Source organism: Capricornis sumatraensis, chromosome 12 (assembly GCF_032405125.1).
Source record: "Capricornis sumatraensis isolate serow.1 chromosome 12, serow.2, whole genome shotgun sequence".
NCBI lineage: Eukaryota > Metazoa > Chordata > Mammalia > Artiodactyla > Bovidae > Capricornis > Capricornis sumatraensis.
The window spans coordinates 80,616,699-80,635,726 of NC_091080.1; the positions used below are offsets into that span (position 1 = coordinate 80,616,699).

Genomic DNA, 19,028 nt, shown 5'->3' on the forward strand with positions numbered 1-19,028 from the left:
ATGGGGTATGGAAAAAGAATCTCTTATAAAGTGGATATACGTATAACAGATTCACTTGGCTGTACACCTGAAGTTAACACAACATCATAAATCAACCATATGCCAATAAAAAAAATTTTTAAAGAGGTCTCAACAAAAACCTACTGAAAATGAATAAGTAAATGGAAAAAAAAAACAATAAAAGTTCTCAAGACACAAATGACTTCACATGGATCACATGGTAGAGTCACATACTGCAAACACTTTAATTCATTAGAACCAAACAGTATATATTAGACAAGATGGCAACAGTTTAATAACTACAAAGCTATAAACTGTAGACATACTACAAATATTCACATATTTACTTACTTTCTACCAGGATCAGGGCCCCAAAGGCAACAACAGTGGCAAAGATGGCACAGATGACATCTAGATACACAGTGAGCCATCGGGACGTCATCAAAAGCAGGAACCAAGCCTCTGCGTTTGTGAACCATAATAAGCATAATACATAAACAGTAAAACCATTTAGCTGCTTCTAATGAGGGAGAGCATTTCCTCAGTTGAGGTACAGAAGATTTTATGCAAGGTAGGACAGCAAAGTTACACAGGCAAGGAACCTGAAGATTCCAGAAAACTAGGTTCTAACACAAGGCAAGGTATGGGACACACAGGAATCAGTCCCGGAAGCATGCATTGAAAACTTCAACCCACAGGTTATCAACAGAAATATGATCACAAGAAAGAAGATGGAAAATCGTCTCATTGGTGCCTTTCCTGCAGTGCTGGGCCTCAGTGTGAAGATCATCCTCTCACAGGGCCGACTGCTCCCAGCTCTCACACAGCAGAGAGCACAGCTCATACTGTTTCCAGCACCTTCTGTCCTCACTACAGGGCCCTGCAGTGTTTATTCTTAGGAGCCACTAGACCATCAGCTAACAGGATCTGCATGTGGTTTTCAAAATGCCATTTTATCTTCAAAATGCAGTAAGGATTGAAAAGTTTGACCAGGATTTTATAGACTTAGAGGAAATTCTGAATTTTCTACCTAGGAAAAACAACTTCACCGATACAAAGTATAATCAAGTGGGTGGCAAATCAGGAAATTAGTTTCGTCAATCACATCTGCTACCCTCCATGCTCTGAAAAGAGTTGGCAAATTACAGCCTGGTGGACAAGAATAGCAACCACCTGGTTCTGAAAAGGAAGTTTTACTGGAAAACAGCCATTCGCTGATGTATTATCTTTGCCTGTCTTTGTGCTACAACAGCCAAGGTGAGTAGTTGCAGCAGACACAGGATAGCACACAAAGCCTATAATATTTTCTATCTGGATCTTTGCCAAAAAAAAATTTTTTACTGAGTCTTGCCCTAAACAGACAGAAGCCCACAGGGCACAGTGATGGAAGGACAATGCAAGCCAGTCAGGGGAGAAAAGCAGGGGGTGACGGGGAAGAGGGGAGCACAGAGGGGATGCTGAGAGGAAGTGGTGGGCAAGGTGGGTGTGCAGAGGGGGACATGTGGGTGACAGAGAGAGAGGTGCTGGCCTACTAGGCCACCTGAGAGGGAGGTCAGGCCTCAGGAGGAAGCACATCCCACCTGAAATTATTTCCAGAAACTTACAGACCTGAGTGCGAATCCTGATATGCGTCGAACAGCTCCTGAAACCTCTGTTCCGCTTTGTATGCCCGGATGGTCCAGAGTCCCCGCAGAGAAGATGCTAAGTGGGAAAACACCGGGCTCCGTGCTGGGGAAGCAGAGACAGACACATGACAGAGAAAGTCAGGGAGGCTGGATGCGAGAAAACCCACTGACTCCTGGGATATGTGGTGACACATCCCACCAATAGGAATCCTCCATGTGACCCTCACTCCTGCTCACATCAGGGTTCACTTTAATGACATGGGAATGAAAGATTCTCTTTGAAACTATGTTTGACCAAATTCATTCACAGCTAGATTTAGATAAAGAAATTCTTTACCAGTTCTTTCATCAGGGTCCTCTCAAACATGCCTCCCTCCAAATTCTCCTGGCATCTCTCCAGGTGGAAATTGTCACAACTTTTTAAAAATTTATTGAAGTATAGTTGATTTACAATAATGTGTTAGCTTCAGGTATATAGTATAGTCATTCAGTTATTTTTTTCTGATTATATTCCATTACAGGTTACTACAAGATGCTGATTAAAATTTCCTGTGCTTTACAGTAAATTTTTGTTGCATACCTATTTGACAAATAGTTCAGTTCAGTTCAGTCACTCAGTCGTGTCTGACTCTTTGCGACCCCATGAATCGCAGCACTCCAGGACTCCCTGTCCATCACCAACTCCCAGAGTTCACTTAGACTCACATCCATCGAGTCTGTGATGCCATCCAGCCATCTCATCCTCTGTCGTCCCCTTCTCCTCCTGCCCCCAATCCCTCCCACCATCAGAGTCTTTTCCAATGAGTCAACTCTTCGCATGAGGTGGCCAAAGTACTGGAGTTTCAGCTTCAGCATCATTCCCTCCAAAGAAATCCTAGGGCTGATCTCCTTCAGAATGGACTGGTTGGATCTCCTTGCAGTCCAAGGCACTCTCAAGCGTCTTCTCCAGCACCATAGTTTAAAAGCATCAATTCTTCGATGCTCAGCCTTCTTCACAGTCCAACTCTCACATCCATACATGACTACTGGAAAAACCATAGCCTTGACTAGACAGACCTTTGTTGGGAAAGTAATGTGCTATCTACGTTGGTCATAAGTTTTCTTCCAAGGAGTAAGCATCTTTTAATTTTATGGCTGCAGTCACCATCTGCAGTGATTTTGAAGCCCCCCAAAATAAAGTTTGACACTGTTTCCACTGTTTCCCCATCTATTTCCCATGAAGTGATGGGACCAGATGCCATGATCTTCGTTTTCTGAATGTTGAGCTTTAAGCCAACTTTTTCACTCTCCTCTTTCACTTTCATCAAGAGGCTTTTTAGTTCCTCTTCACTTTCTGCCATAACAGTGGTATCGTCTGCATATCTGAGGTTATTAATATTTCTGCCGGCAATCTTGATTCCAGCTTGTGATTCTTCCAGTCCAGCGTTCCTCATGATGTGCTCTGCATATAAGTTAAATAAGCAGGGTGACAATATACAGCCTTGACGTACTCCTTTTCCTATTTGGAACCAGTCTGTTGGTCCATGCCTAGTTCTAACTGTTGCTTCCTGACCTGCATATAGGTTTCTCAAGAGGCAGGTCAGGTGGTCCGGTATTCCCATCTCTTTCAGAATTTTCCACAGTTTATTGTTATCCACACAGTCAAAGGCTTTGGCATAGTCAATAAAGCAGAAATAGATGTTTTTCTAGAACTCTCTTGCTTTTTCCATGATCTAGAGGATGTTGGCGATTTATCTCTGGTTCCTCTAATCCCATATTTCTACTTTGTTCCTCCCTCCCTCCCAATCCCCTTTGGTAAGTTTGTTTTCTGTGTCTCTGAGTCTATTTCTATTTTGTATACAGCTTCATTTGTATTATTTTTAGATTCCATGTATAAGTGTTACCATATTTGTCTTTCTCTGACTTTTTAAAAAATATATTATTCTCTACATCCATCCATGTTGCTTCAAACGGTGATAGTTTTTTCTTTTTCATTGTTCACTAATTTTTGAATCAGTAGCATTCTAAAATTTAATTTCTCATTAGAGTCCTCACCACACTGAATTTTGATGAGCTACCTGTGTGTTGTCTCCACCTTAGATGAGTAACGTAACGGCTGGGATAAAGTCAGTACATCCCCTACACTGGACCAGAGCCAGACACAGGACAGGTGAGACGAGTAAGGGGAGGGGACAGTCTGCCGCCTCCCCGTCCTGGGCCTCCCTCTGCACCTGCACCAGGAGCCTCTGTGCAGGTCATGGAGCACCCAGTGCTGCACAGCCCTTGTGCCCTCAGGACCCGGCAGACGAGGAGCCTTTGAATGGTCCTGACTTCTGATCCGGGAACCTGATGAATGCTTTCATAACTGCCCTGCTGGATCTCTGAACCGCGACATGATCTAGCACTTTCCCTTCGTCCTCTGTTCATGCAAACAGCTGAAAGTGACGCGGTGGTGCCTTTGTTCATCCAGTTGAGTACCTGTGTTCTCATCCCCGCATCCACACTGCTCTCTCTTTACTCTAGTGACTAACTTTTTAGCTTCCTATAACGTTTTCCTTATAAGAGCAATGTAAACTCAGATGGAGCTCATGCTCCAAAGAATAAACGCAAGGGACTGTGTTCAGACCTTTTCTTCAGCCCAGCAGGTGTCCCAACCCACCCCCAGAACTCAGTCTGGAAGCAGGGTGCTCACAGGGATAATGCAGGGGTATTTCAGGGCCCATCACCCTGTCAGAAGGATGACGAGAGTCCAGCTCCAGAGAGCACAGAAAACTCACTAGAACCAGGCTCTCATTTCTTGAGCAAATGAGGTTATGTCAACACTATCCATCACAGAGACAAGGCTTCTGAGCAGGAAGTAGGTGTGGCTGTTCCCCCAGGGAGAGTCCTAGAGTGAACTCTCCAGCGTGGCCTCCCTCACCTGCTTCCCTGTCAGGAGATCAAAGTGCTGCTGATTCTCTCCAGCAGGGATGGAGGGCAGGGTGGACTTTAGAAACCAGGTGTCATCTCAGCCTTGAACACCAGGGAACCAAACACCTATCACCCACCTCACCTCATGCCCAAGAGTTACAGGCTGAGGGAATCTGGGCCTGTAAAAATCTATCCTGCTTCTCTCAAACCCCACTTAGGGCTGAGCAGGATGCCAGGAAGAGTGAACTGGAGGGTCTGCAAAGAAAATTAGCTAGTACACGGGGAGAGGGGATGTCAAGGCTCTGGTGCTGTGTTGCCCAAAGTAACACTTTTCCCACAAGCACTGAGCTCGCTGTCCTGAAGCAGATATGTCACAGTCATGGTGTCAGTCCACAGTCACAGACTCAAGTAAACCTACAATTCACAGGACTGATGCTGTGTTTCCCACAACACTGAGGACACCTGGGGACACACCCCACCAGGACTGCAGATCTTCCCGGGCAGGACGACCCCAGGCTGACAGCCCTGCTGAAGATGATCATTCAAGCTATGTGAGACCTACTGGTTGTGAGTAAGTTCCTAATTCCCTCATGTTCAAGGGTCCAGTGCCTTTGGTCATGGCCAGCAAGTAATGTACAAGCATCAGTTCAAGAAATCCTCATGAGAACTCCAGAGACTGAGGGATCAAGAGCACTCACTGCCCAAGATTAACTATTCCAACCCACCAAAGTGACAGACCTGGGTGTGAGACATAACCTTCTTAATCCGAAGGCTGCGCTTTTAATCACAACAGCAGTGTCTCAGAGGGAGAATAATCAGGGTTAAGGATGCTCGTGTGCAACAATGTGCATTTTTCTCCAGACTTTGTTATTTATGTTCAGAAAACCCTCAGGTACCATCCAACAGCCTTCCCCACTACTGCACATCTTATTAAGCACCTGAGGTTGAACAAAGTTCCTGGGGATCTAGTATGAGAACTCCTTAAAACAGCAGACTTGAAGATCCATGGTCCTAATACACCTGACACACATCCTAACCCTCCCCTAGCAATGCTTGTAGCAGACCTTGCTAGTTGATCCCAGTACCTTTCAGACAGAATTTGGATATGACTTCATCATTCAGGCACTGCCAAAGGCAAAAAACTGGTTGGAGAAATGCAACCAAATGCCACCCTGGTTTTATGTACTTGTCCATTGCTATGCTCACCTTTTCAAAAATGTGCACCTCAAAACCCTATTATAATTAGCTGCCAAATGTCATTAAGATGAAAATGTCAACCTAAGCTTCCAGAGGCAGTTACACAGTAGGATCTGAAACTAAACCTCAGGACGTCAGCAGCCTTTCACAGCACAAGCAGGATTATGCCTTCTGGCCACAGCAGTCAGGTGTCCTTCTTTTTGCTGGTGGCTCCAGCAGTGACCTGAAGATATACTCTCACTCACTCCATTGCTCAGTTGTGTCTGACTCTCTGTGACCCCATGGACGGTAGCCCACCAAGCTCTTCTGTCCATGGGATTATCCAGGCAAGAATACTGGACTGGGTTGCCATTTCCTCTTCCAGGAAATCTTCCCAACCTAGGGACTGAACCCATTTCTCCTGTGTCTCCTGCATTGGCAGGCAGATTCTTTTATCACTGAGCCACCTGGGAAGCCCTAAAACATACTTTCAGTTACTATTTAGAGAAAACAGTGATGTCAGACCCACCACCTAGAGAGAACATAAACAGTTCTAATCAATTGGCCACCACATTTGGTTACCTGGGGTGTATAGGAAGGGGTATCTGGATTGAATTTAGTGTCTAACTTATTGCAGAGTACTAGGATGCAGGAAAATTCACATATTCCACAGAGACAATGCACAAGTTCTCAGACTCTCCAGCTCAAAATTGAGAAAATCCTGTACTGCTTCTTGAAAATAGCCTCAAGAGGTGCCCTTCTCTCCACTTCCATATAGATGTGAAATGGCCCTTCCCCAGGCAAAAATCTCTGTCAAGTGTTCCTTCTGGAACAACTCCTCATTGAATGTCCCAGAGAGCTGCTTTTCAGCAAGACTCTCGAATGATCCCATTTCATGGGCAGCCTCAAACCATAAAATGTCTGAAGCCTTGTCTTCACAGAAGACTGGATGGAGCTTATCATTCCTCTTCTGCCTCCCCAGGTCCTACCATCAACCAAGTCACATCAGCAGAATGCCACACACCTGGACTCTACTGCTCTCCATCCATCCAAACACCTCACAAACCTGGACCTTACAAAAGTTAGCTGGTTCACTTGATGACTGTAAAAAAATTTTTTACAGCTTTTAGGAAATGGATGATCAGTATCCTTTTTGCAACTAATTAGAAAATATCTCTTTAAACGTGAAATTGTTAGTTGCTCAGTCATGTCCAACTCTTTGTGACCCCATGAAGTATAGTCCACCAGGATCCTCTCTCCATGGAATTCCCCATGCAAGAATATTGGAGTGGGTTGCCATTTCCTTCTCCAGGGTAACTTCCTGACCCAGGGTTCGAACCAGGATCTCCTACATTTCAGGAAGATTTGGAAGTCAACAGGGAAGCAAGCATCTTATGTGTTACTTATAAAAATAAAACATGCAATTGCCACAGTGAAAAAACTCATTTGACTGGATAACTGAGATTTTTTTTTCCACTTGGTAGATACAAAGACCATGAGGCTCAACATTCTTCTCTTCTTGCCTTGGTTTCTAGGTTCAGTTCAGTTCATTCATTCAGTCGTGTCCGACTCTTTGCAGCCCCATGAATTGCAGCACGCCAGGCCTCTTGTCCATCACCAACTCCCGGAGTTCACTCAGACTCACGTCCATTGAGTCCGTGATGCCATCCAGCCATCTCATCCTCTGTCGTCCCCTTCTCCTCCTGCCCCCAATCCCTCCAAGCATCAGAGTCTTTTCCAGTGAGTCAACTCTTTGCATGAGTTGGCCAAAGTACTGGAGTTTCAGCTTTAGCATCATTCCTTCCAAAGAAATCCCAGGGCTGATCTCCTTAAGAATGGACTGGTTGAATCTCCTTGCAGTCCAAGGGACTCTCAAGAGTCTTCTCCAACACCATAGTTCAAAAGCATCAATTCTTCGGCGCTCAGACTTCTTCACAGTCCAACTCTCACATCCATACATGACCACAGGAAAAACCATAGTCTTCACTAGACAGACCTTAGTTGGCATAGTAATGTCTCTGCTTTTGAATATGCTATCTAAGTTGGTATTAATTTGTAATAATTATTTATGGTTGAGGTCTCTGATATGAACATATTCCCACCTTACTTTTTGGCTACAGTTTTTATAACTTTTAAAAAGATATAATAATTCTACTTCTCTTATTAGTTTTAATATTGAAGTATATGCATTAATAATAAGATAAATTCAATTATTTCATTACCTGTGATTACCTACACAATAGAATGATTAGTCATAAAATGTGATCCCCTATTTTTAAATTTTTTTTTTTGGATGCACCTTGCAGGTACTTAGTTCCCTGACCAGGGAGTAAAGCAGCAGAGGCACAGAGTCTTAACCATAGGACCGCAGGAAAGTCCCTGTTCCCATTATTCTAAAACTAGAAAGCTGAATCAGAGAAGGCGATGGCACCCCACTCCAGTACTCTTGCCTGGAAAATCCCATGGACAGAGGAGCTTGGTGGGCTGCAGTCCATGGGGTCGCGAAGAGTTGGACACAACTTAAGTGACTTAGCAGCAGCAGCAGCAGCAGGAAGCTGAATGGAGTAATAAACTAAATGTATACTGAACAGACCTCCCTCTCATGTCCTCCTAAGGAATTCTTTTCAGCATCGTTTATATGAATAACTTTAAGAAAGGGGAGCCACAAACAGTGTGGAATCGTCCCAAATACTAGTAATGATAAAGAGCAAACCTGCAAATAACAGGGCTTATCTTTTCAGCAGGGCTTCCCTGGTGGATCAGACAGTAAAGACTGTACCTGCAATGCAGGAGACCTGGCTTCAGTCCCTGGGTCTGGGAAGATCCTCTGGAGAAGGGAATGGCTACCCTCTCCAGTATTTTTGCCTAGAGAATTCCATGGACAGAGGAGCCTGGTGGGCTACTGTCCATGGGGTCGCAAAAAGTTAGACACAACTGAGTGACTAACATATGTCTTTTCAATACATTTAACAACTGCAACTTACTTGAACATGTGAAAAAAAGTATTTTTAAAATATATCACTTCTGACATATGTTTCATGAGGTCTCCTTTACTTTTCTAATCTTTTCCTTTCCTTGTCATTTCTGGTAACTTCAGGAGGAGAAAAATTATCTATTTTCCTTCTATATTAGTTCCAACATGATAAAATATTTTTAAGAAAAGTATTTACGGAGTGGATACCCTGTGTTAGGAAATATGTCATGAACAAGACAGAAATGGTCCCTGTCCTCCTGGTGCTCACATCCATCCTCCTTGTGCTAAAATGCAAAGCTGCACCTGACCTGCACCAGCTCTATGTGCCTTAAGAAACACACTGACTCACAGTGGCCATAACATTCAATTATCTAACGCTGACTTGTGAGAAATTCCAGAAGACAGAGTGCAGAATTTCAGGAGTCTGGTTAATTATGGCATAAACAGAAGCCAGCCTGCACTGCCATCCCAACCTGAGAGCCCCTGTACTCACTTGTACATTCCAGGCGTTTCACCTCTCGTGATGTCCTTAAGAAATACCACCGGAGGACAAAGAAAATTATGCCAAGGGGAATCACAGGTATAGCAGTCCAAGGAATCGCAGCCACCATCACGCCCACCACACCAACCACAAGAAGAAATGTCTGAAATAGCAAAAATAGATGCAGAGGCTTCCTTATGAAGGGTACTTGTCAAAGATACACTGTAATGATTTGTTCTATTGGGATTAAACTCCTTTCCTCAAAAAGACTTGTTGGGACAGCAGGGAATGCTTTCCCTTTCAAATAAATAAAATTATAGGTGGTCCTCATGATACTTAGTGCATATGTTGGACAGGATAGTAAGAATTTTGTAGGTATCAGCTTTTGTGATACACTCAGAAGCTGTTTGAGGCAGGCATTACTACTTTTTTTCCCCGCCCTCAGATTTTATTTTAATTTTTTTTACTTTACAATATTGTATTGGTTTTGCCATACATCATGAGAATATATGGGGCTCAGAGAGTAGGAGCTGAATCCCAAACTCTCAGGAGTCAACAGGTGTTACTAGAGAGATGAGCGAGCAGGCATCACAGGTGAGGAATCCAAATGCCTCAGCTATACATGGAGGAATAAAGAAGTGGTTAAATACAAATTCTGTGTCCAGAAAAGTAGGACAAAATTTAAATGTTGACCTTTGGAAGTAGGAATTTCTCTTTCTAGATTTTCTATCCATAGTTAATACTTACTGAGTGTTGACTGTATATGGAGCTATACCTTCAAACCTTCACATGTATTAACTCATTAATCCTCCCAACAGCTATATCTAGTAACAGTATTGTCTCATTTTACAGATGGAGAGAGTGAGGCACAGGGAGAGGAAAAAAAATTTGATGGACACTGCAAAGCCTAAGTCACGAAACTGGGAAGTCCATGCCACGAGTCTTTATGACATATTTAAGCTTGCCCCCAATATACAGCCATCTATCATTATAATAAGTATTTAAAATGCCTATTCCAAAAGTTAATGATTGTAGCAACAACAGATTCCATTTACCAAATGTTTACTGTACATAAGACAATGGGCTTAGAGTTCCATGAGCATTTTCTTAATCATCACATTATCCCATGAGATTATTCTATCTTGGTTATTCTATCTTGGTCAAAAAAAGAGAGCAGGTAGAAGAGAAAACAAAATCATTGATTGTTGCTGCTTTAAGCATCCATCTTTATCAGGAAAAGTATGATACCCTTACTTTTTAAGAATGCAATCAACATTTAATTTCTGCCTGCTATGGCAGTGGGGTATGGCGGTGAGGATGTGCAGGTTGGGTCTGGGCCAAGGCCTCCAAAGCTTATGATCTCAGGTGGAAACAAATTCATGGTGATCTGCACAAGGCAGAAAGTGCTGGGGAAACACAGAGGAGAATTCAGGAACATTTTTAGACAATTCTAAGAAGAGACTTATGGCTGAATGTTACAGGCTGGTTTAACGAATAGAAAGAGCGGCAAGAAAAACTTGCGGGCAGCAACTAAAATTGATGGAAATTTTGACCAGAAGGGAGCTGAGATGAGAAGTTAAGATGCCTGTCTGAGTTAACACTGGTTATTCTGGGTCCTCTCAGCACCAGCACCTGCATCCCGTGCTTGCCACCCCAGGGCCTCCCCACTTTGTCACCGAGGGCAGCTGGCCCAGGTGCGTCTCTGAGGGATGGGTTAGGGGTGGTCATATCTTTATCACAAGGATGTGGGTTATCATTTCACAGCTCTTCCTGATCAGTTTTTTCATAGGATCTTCACAACCATCTTGTGAATGAGAAAAGTAAGAACTCCATTTTCATTTACAGATATGGCATAAAGATGGGAGGGTAAGTGGCTATCCTAAGTTTTTCCAGGAAGGACTGCAGGTCAAGGAGAAAGGCAGGAGTGGTTTGTACTCAGGGAATCCTAGAGTCTTGGCTGCAGGCAGGAGGAACCTGGAAGGAGGAGGAAATGTCCAGAACTGTGACTCAGTGTTCAGGAGCCCTTGGGAACCAAACTGTATTATCTGGATGGAGACCCATGTACTTTTCCTGTTTTTCCCACATCTGCTGTGGTATCAAAATAAAACCCAGAGTGAAGAAGATGGGATTTTGAGGCAATACTTTCCAGGAATTAGTGGAAAAAAATAGGCCTGACTGACCTCTCTCCTATTAGACCTACAGAAGAACAACTGCTTCTAGCTACTGAATTAAATATGCATTCTATCTGCTATAACTTTCATGTTCTTGGGGAGGGGTTCTGCCAGGGCCTTCTAAGTCTGGTCTTAAGTCATCTGGCTTGCTATCTTAACAGCATGTTGGTTGTCATAAAAACCTGCTAAAATGTAAATAAAAAATTCAAATTACAATTTTTTAGCAAACTCATTGGCTTAAAGCTCAACATTCTTTTGGGCTCTGTGGGAGAGGGCTAAGGTGGGATGATTTGGGAGAATGGCATTGAAACATGTATAATATCATATATAAAACAAATCACCAGTACAGGTTTAATGCATGATACTGGATACTTGGGGCTGGTGCACTGAGATGACCCAGAGGGATGGTATGGGGAGGGAGGAGGGAGAGGGGGTTCAGGATGGGGAACACGTGTATACCTGTGGCAGATTCATATTGATGTATGGAAAAACCAATACAATATTGTAAAGTAATTAACCTCCAATTAAAATAAATAAATTCATATTTAAAAAAAAAAGCTCAACATTCAGAAAACTAAGATCATGGCATCTGGCCCCATCGCTTCATGGCAAATACATGGGGAAACAGTGGAAACAGTGGTTGACTTTATTTTTCTGGGCTCCAAAATCACTGTAGAAGGTGACTACAGCCATGAAATTAAAAGACGCTTACTCCTTGGAAGGAGAGTTATGACCAACCTAGATAGCATATTCAAAAGCAGAGACATTACTTTGATGACTAAGGTCCATCTAGTCAAGGCTATGGTTTTTCCAGTGGTCATGTATGGATGTGAGAGTTGAACTGTGAAGAAAGCTGAGTGCCGAAGAATTGATGCTTTTGAACTGTGGTGTTGGAGAAGACTCTTGAGAATCCCTTGGACTGCAAGGAGATCCAACCAGTTCAATCTGAAGGAGATCAACCCTGGGATTTCTTTGGAGGGAATGATGCTAAAGCTGAAACTTCCGTACTTTGACCACCTCATGAGAAGAGTTGACTCACTGGAAAAGACTTTGATGCTGGGAGGGATTGGGGGCAGGAGAAGAAGGGGACAACAGAGGATGAGATGGCTGGATGGCATCACCAACTCGATGGACGTGAGTTTGAATGAACTCCTGGAGATGGTAATGGACAGGGAGGCCTGGTGTGCTGAAATTCATGGGGTCGCAAAGAGTCAGACACTACTGAGCAACTGAACTGACTGAACTGAACTGAACTCCTTGGAAAGAAAGTTATCACCAACCTAGACAGCATATTAAAAAGCAAAGACATTACTTTTCAACAAGGTCCATCTAGTCAAGTCTATGGTATTCCCAGTAGTCAGGTATGGATATGAGAGCTGGACAGTAAAGAAAGCTGAGTGGCTAAGAATTGACTCTTTTGAACTGTGGTGTTGGAGAAGACTCTTGAGAGTCCCTTGGACTGCCAGGAGATCCAACCAGTCCATCCCAAAGAAGATCAGTCCTGGGTGTTTATTGGAAGGATGGATGTTGAAGCTGAAACTCCAATACTTTGGCCACCTTACGCATAAAGCTGACTGATTTGAAAAAACCCTGATGCTGGGAAAAATTGAGGGCAGGAGAAGAAGGGGATGACAGAGAATGAGATGGTTGGATGGCATCACCGACTCAATGGACATGAGTTTGCATAAACTCAGGGAGTTGGTGATGGACAGGGAGGCCTGGCATGCTACAGTTCATGGGGTCACAAAGAGTCAGACACAACTGAGCAACTGAACTGAACTGAGCAGAATCACATCATTTGATGGACAACATTAATCAGTTTCAATAATTTGGCTCTCCCCACGTGAGGGCCATTTAAGACTAACCCAACCTGGAAGATAACCTGGGAAGCAGAGGTAAAATCAAAATGAAGGGTTCTACGGAAGCTGAGCCAATGCTTTTTCCTTAGGTATGCATTCAGTTCAGTTCAGTTCAGTCATTCAGTTGTGTCTGACTCTTTGCGACCCCATATACTGCAGCATCCCAGGCCTCCCTGTTCATCACCAACTCCCGGGGTCTACTCAAACTCATGTCCATCGTGTCAGTGATGCCATCCAGCCATCTCATCCTCTGTCATCCCCTTCTCCTTCTACCCTCAATCTTTCCCAGTATCAGGGTCTTTTCAGATGAGTCAGTTCTTTGCATCATGTTGACAAAGTATTGGAGTTTCAACTTCAACATTAGTCCCTCCATTGAACACCCAGGACTGATATCCTTTAGGATGGACTGGTTGGATCTCCTGGCAGTCCAAGGAATTCTTAAGAGTCTTCTCCAACACCACAGTTCAAAAGAGTCAATTCTTCAGCACTCAGCTTTCTTTATAGTCCAACTCTCACATCCATACATAACTACTGGAAAAATCATAGCCTTGACTAGACGGACCTTTGTTGGCAAAATAATATCTCTGCTTTTTAATGTGCTGTCTAGGTTGGTCATAACTTTCCTTCCAAGGAGTAAGCATCTTTTAATTTCATGGCTGTGATCACCATCTGCAGTGATTTTGGAGCCCCCCCAAATAAAGTCAGCCACTGTTTCCACTATTTCCCCATCTATTTGCCATGAAGTGATGGGACCAGATGCCATGATCTTAGTTTTCTGAATGTTGAGCTTTAAGCCAACTTTTTCACTCTCTTCTTTCAGGTGGTATGGTATTCCCATCTCTTTAAGAAGAAGACCCATTATTAATGCTCTCAGAGCTCCAAAGTTAGATTACATTCCTCAGATTTCATGCCACTACATTCTGAAATATTTTAAAGAGGTTGTTTCTGACATCTACTTGTTGGTAATACTATAGCCACCCTCATTGTGGATTGAATGTTATATATATATATATATATATATATATATATATATATATATGTGTGTGTGTGTGTGTGTGTGTGTGTGTAAACAGTGTATGTGTTTAAAGTTATATGAATATACATTTGTGAATCTTTTATTGCCAGCTATCTCAAACTCTTTATAGAAGTTGGCAGAAGATGAAAATAGTATCTAAACAAAAAGTCATTTGAAGAAGGAAACAAAAGATTCTGGTGTACAATACACATCCCTTCCTTGAAGCCAACCTCATTTCTTTCTCCTACATTCCCAGGAATTCCAAAAAGCCCAGTTAAGCCTACATACATAATTCCCCCCATCTACTTGGATTTCAGGCCGCTATGGTGGCCCATATCACCATGGCCAGTGTTTCTACACCTCTGTCAGCCTGGCAAAGAGACAATAATGGATATATAGAAAGAAACATATTGTCCCAGAAGTAAGTGACTCAAGTCCTGATGCCCCCCAAATAAAGAGAATCATTACTTTTATATATTTCCCAATTGGAGCACACTATTTGGGAAATTCTATCCAAAGTCTATGAATCCACATGAACAAATTAAAAAAAAATTCTTAGATGAAATCTTTCACTTTAGAGAAAATGGTGATTTTTTACAATTCAGAAAAATTCTTTAATTTGCAGAGAATGACAGCCTACACCTAGGGAGGATATTCCACTAGACCAGTATTGTGCTAAGACAGAGTTTGGGACAAATCTTCCTGCATATTATTATTTATTTTTATTTTTATTTTTACTTTATTTTACTTTACAATACTGTAAGGGTAAGACTCTACACCCATTCTCAATCTTAGTAAAAACTGGGATATACCAACAACATGAAAAGATGGTTCAGTTCAGTTCAGTTCAGTTCATTCCAGTCGCTCAGTCATGTCTGACTCTTTGCAGCCCCATGAATCGCAGCACGTCAGGCCACCCTGTCCATCACCAACTCCTGGAGTTCACTCAGAGTCATGCCCATCGAGTCTGTGATGCCATCCAGCCATCTCATTCTCGGCCGTCCCCTTCTCCTGCCCCCAATCCCTCCAAGCATCACAGTCTTTTCCAATGAGTCAACTCTTTGCATGAGGTGGACAAAGTACTGGAGTTTCAGCTTCAGCATCATTCCCTCCAAAGAAATCCCAGAGCTGATCTCCTTCAGAATGGACTGGTGGGATCTCCTTTCAGCCCAAGGGACTCTCAAGAGTCTTCTCCAGCACCACAGTTGGTAATGGGAATTAAATGAGGTCACACACAAAAGTGTTAACCAGTTCATGCATAACAAAAAGAAACTCTAACTCCACCATTACTGTCATCAGTGTGCTCTGGGTGCCAGCAGCCAGGGGAGGAGGGATGAGGTGTTCATAGGTTGATGACCCCAAAATATCTTAAGAATCTCATGAAGTTGAGCCCTAACAGGCCTCTCATTCTAACCACTAGAACAGTTTAGTATTATCCAAGAACATATCAGAGCTAGTGCAATTTTTCCTAGATGTGGTGATGCGGTCACATGTACCAAAGTGACTGTGGCTTTTCTTTAGTCGCAGTGAAATTCACATCTGAGGTCTATTTTGTTTGAAGATGCACTTTTAAAATAACATGACCAATAAACTTCATGTCTACTACAGTTTTTGTCCTCTCTGAATTATCTTCCCAAATCCAAGCCTTCCAAAGACTGACAAATTTTGGGACATGGCAATAAGTAACATTTTTTGACATGTTTCTTTTCTTTTTTAATATATATTTTAAAGAGATGTTTCTTTTCTTATTCTGTATCATTTTTCTCTTTCAAGTTATCCTTTTTCTTAGTGAAGACTTGCTGTTTTGAAACTTCTAAGCATTTATGGGAGACTAGGGGGAAAAGTGCTGGACCTCTGAATCAACAAAACCAAACAAGATTATTCAATATAGACCAAAGAGAAGATCAATTTGACATTTACTATTTTATGCACCATGAACTGGTACACACATACCAGTGGAAATACAAAATCTGTATTTTGTAAAATCATGAATCTCAGGAAATTGAACTGTGTCCACTCCAGGTCGGCATTCTTGGTGGAAGCAAGTAGCCTGGTTAGGTTGTCAGGATGACTAAGGCAAAGGATAGGTCCCCACCACCTATGGAAGGAAGTCCCATGAGCATCTCTCATCCTCCAAAAGGATGCTGTGTTGTGAGCTGGTGTTTATGACAAGCCACACTGGTTTCTAAATGACTTGTAAGTGAAATATATAAAAAAGCAGCAAAGAAAAGAAAATAATGCTTGTGAAAATGTTAATGGTTTTGTTTAAAAGCCTGTCCAACCAAAAAACTAGAAAAATAAGGCTTTGCTTTATTGCTAGAGGATATGACAAGTTTTCTCATAACACAGAAATCCACAATTCTCTAGATCTAGCCAACAAGCAAAGAAGTAATGGTTATGCCATGCTTCCAAATACCAATAATGGATGACACTTTATAAGACTTGTCATGAATCCTAATCTCAAGTATTTCACAGGCTTTATATAATCTCATTCTCACATCAACATTAGGAGGGATTATTCTCTCCATTTGCAAAGCAGGAAACTGATGCTCAGAGAGGCTTATTGATTTGCCCAAATTCAAACAATTCAGTCATTATGACCTCAAGTCTTTTCTTTTAACTTCTGCCTGATACTGTATCACATATAAGTATTATATGTTTCCCCTTCTGTCTGCATTTTCTAACCCTGTTGGGTTTCTTGTGGTTCTTTCTGGTCTCTCCCATGAGGGGGCAAGTTCTAGATTCCCAGCTATTTAGGGCATAACAGCCTGTTCAGTTCAGAGAGCAGAATGATCATTGAATGATCATTAAAAATCTTAGAAGTGCTCATTGGGCTTCCCTGGTGGCTTAGTAGTAACGAATCTGCCTGCCAGTGTAGGAGATGCGGGTTTGATCACTGGATCAGGAAGATCCTCTGGAGAAGGAAATGGCAACCCACCCCAGTATTCTTGCCTGGGAAATCCCATGGACAGAGGAGCCTGGAGCACTGCAGTCCATGGGGTCACAAAGAGTCAAACACAACTAAGCGACTAAATGGCAACAGCAGTGGTTCATTCTGTTCATAGTTTTTCAGGCACTCTGTCTACCAGATCTAAGTCCTTGAATCTATTCATCACCTCCATTGTATAACCATAAGAGATTTGATTTAGGTCAAACCTGAATGGCCTAGTGGTTTTCCCTACTCTCTTCATTTAAGCCTGAATTTTGCAATAAGGAACTGATGATTGGAGCCATAGTCAGCTCCAGGTCTTGTTTTTGCTGACTGTATAGAACTTCTCTATTTTCAGCTGAAAAGGACATAATCAGTCTGATTTTGGTGTTGATCATTTGGTGACGTCCTTGTGTAGAACTGTCCCTTGTGTTGCTGGAAGAGGGTGTTTGCTATGACTAATGTGTTCTCTTAACAAAACTCTGTTAGCCTCTGCCCTGCTTCATTTTGTACTCCAAAAGCCAAACTTGCCTGTTGGAGTAACAGGCATCTCTTGATTTCCTACTTTTGCATTACAATTCCTTATGATGAAAAGGACATCTTTTTTTTGGTATTAGACCTAGAAGGTATTGTAGGTCTTCACAGAACCAGTCAACTTCAGCTTCTTTGGCATTAGTAGCTGGGGCATAGGCTTGTATTAGTGTGATGTTGAATGGTTTGCCTTGGAAGAGAACCGAGATCATTCTGTCATTTTTTAGTTTGTACCCAAGGACTGCATTTCAGACTCTTTTGTTAACTATGGCAGCTTCTCCGTTTCTTCTAAGGGATTCTTGCCCACAGAAATAGATACAATGGTCATCTGAATTAAATTCACCCATTCCCATCCGACCACATTCAATTTACATTGATTCATGAACCTAACATTCCAGGTCCCTATGCAATATCATTCTTTATACCATTAGACTTCAGTTTTACCAAAAGACACATCCACAGCTGAGTGTCATTTCCACTTCGGCCCAGCTGCTTCACTCTTTCTGGAGCTGTTAGCAACTGCCCTCCACTCTTCCCCAGTAGCATATTGGATCCCTTCCAACTCGGAGGGCTCTACTTCCAGTGTCATATATTTTTGCCTTTTCATACTGTTCACGGGGCTCTCACAGCAAGAATACTGGAGTGGTTTATCATTTCCTCCTCCAGTGGACCTTGTTTTGTCAGAACTCTCCACTATGACCTGTCTGTATTGGGTGGCCCTGCATGGCATGGCTCACAGCTTCATTGAGTTACACAAGCCCCTTCACCAGGACAAGGCTGTGATCCATGAAGGGGGAAAGGACATGAGGATTCAGTCAGTTAAGCTCAGCCAAGCTGATGATTGTTGTTGTTTTCTCTTCCTGAATAAGGTGTGTGTGAGGAAGAAAGGTTTTGCAATTCAGTTTTCCTCAATAAATTAAAGCATTTTGCTGAGGGCAGCTGTATGCAACTTCTGATGCTCACAGAAGTCCCTTTTTTTTTTTGAAATTTAATAAGTGATATTTTTGGTATTTTTAAATTTATTTATTTTTAATTGAAGGATAATTAAAATGCCTAAATTTAACTTCCATGTCTTACCTTCATTTTCACTTGTTTTATTTGTAGGAAGACTTCTTGGAGGTGATGATTTCAATGACAAAAACAGTGCATAATTGAGACTCCTTACTCAATGTTATTTTGGACTTTGGAAAATTGTATGAAAATTATGTTAATTTGAAATATTTAGTGCCCAATGGTCAGTTTTGAAAACAACTGATTTTTATTCTGTGAGTCTACATAAGAAAGCATCCCTTAAGATCTTCAAGAATTACAAACCTAGAATCTCTGTAATACAAACACATGAGAAGGTATTTACAGGCCTGGAAACTGTGTCTGACAA

At 42.3% G+C, this 19,028-nt stretch overlaps 1 protein-coding gene across 2 annotated transcripts in view; it reads right to left on the reverse strand.

Annotated features, from left to right (window-relative positions):
* LOC138088939 (ATP-binding cassette sub-family C member 4-like) overlaps positions 1–19,028 on the reverse strand; it is a 157,757-nt gene that overhangs the window by 47,703 nt on the left and 91,026 nt on the right. For both annotated transcript variants that reach the window (XM_068984192.1, XM_068984190.1), the window contains 3 exons: positions 9,158–9,308; positions 1,609–1,728; positions 352–462 (listed from right to left, as the gene is read on the reverse strand). In XM_068984192.1, the coding sequence (XP_068840293.1) occupies positions 352–462; positions 1,609–1,728; positions 9,158–9,308 (382 nt within the window). The remainder of the gene's footprint in view (positions 1–351; positions 463–1,608; positions 1,729–9,157; positions 9,309–19,028) is intronic.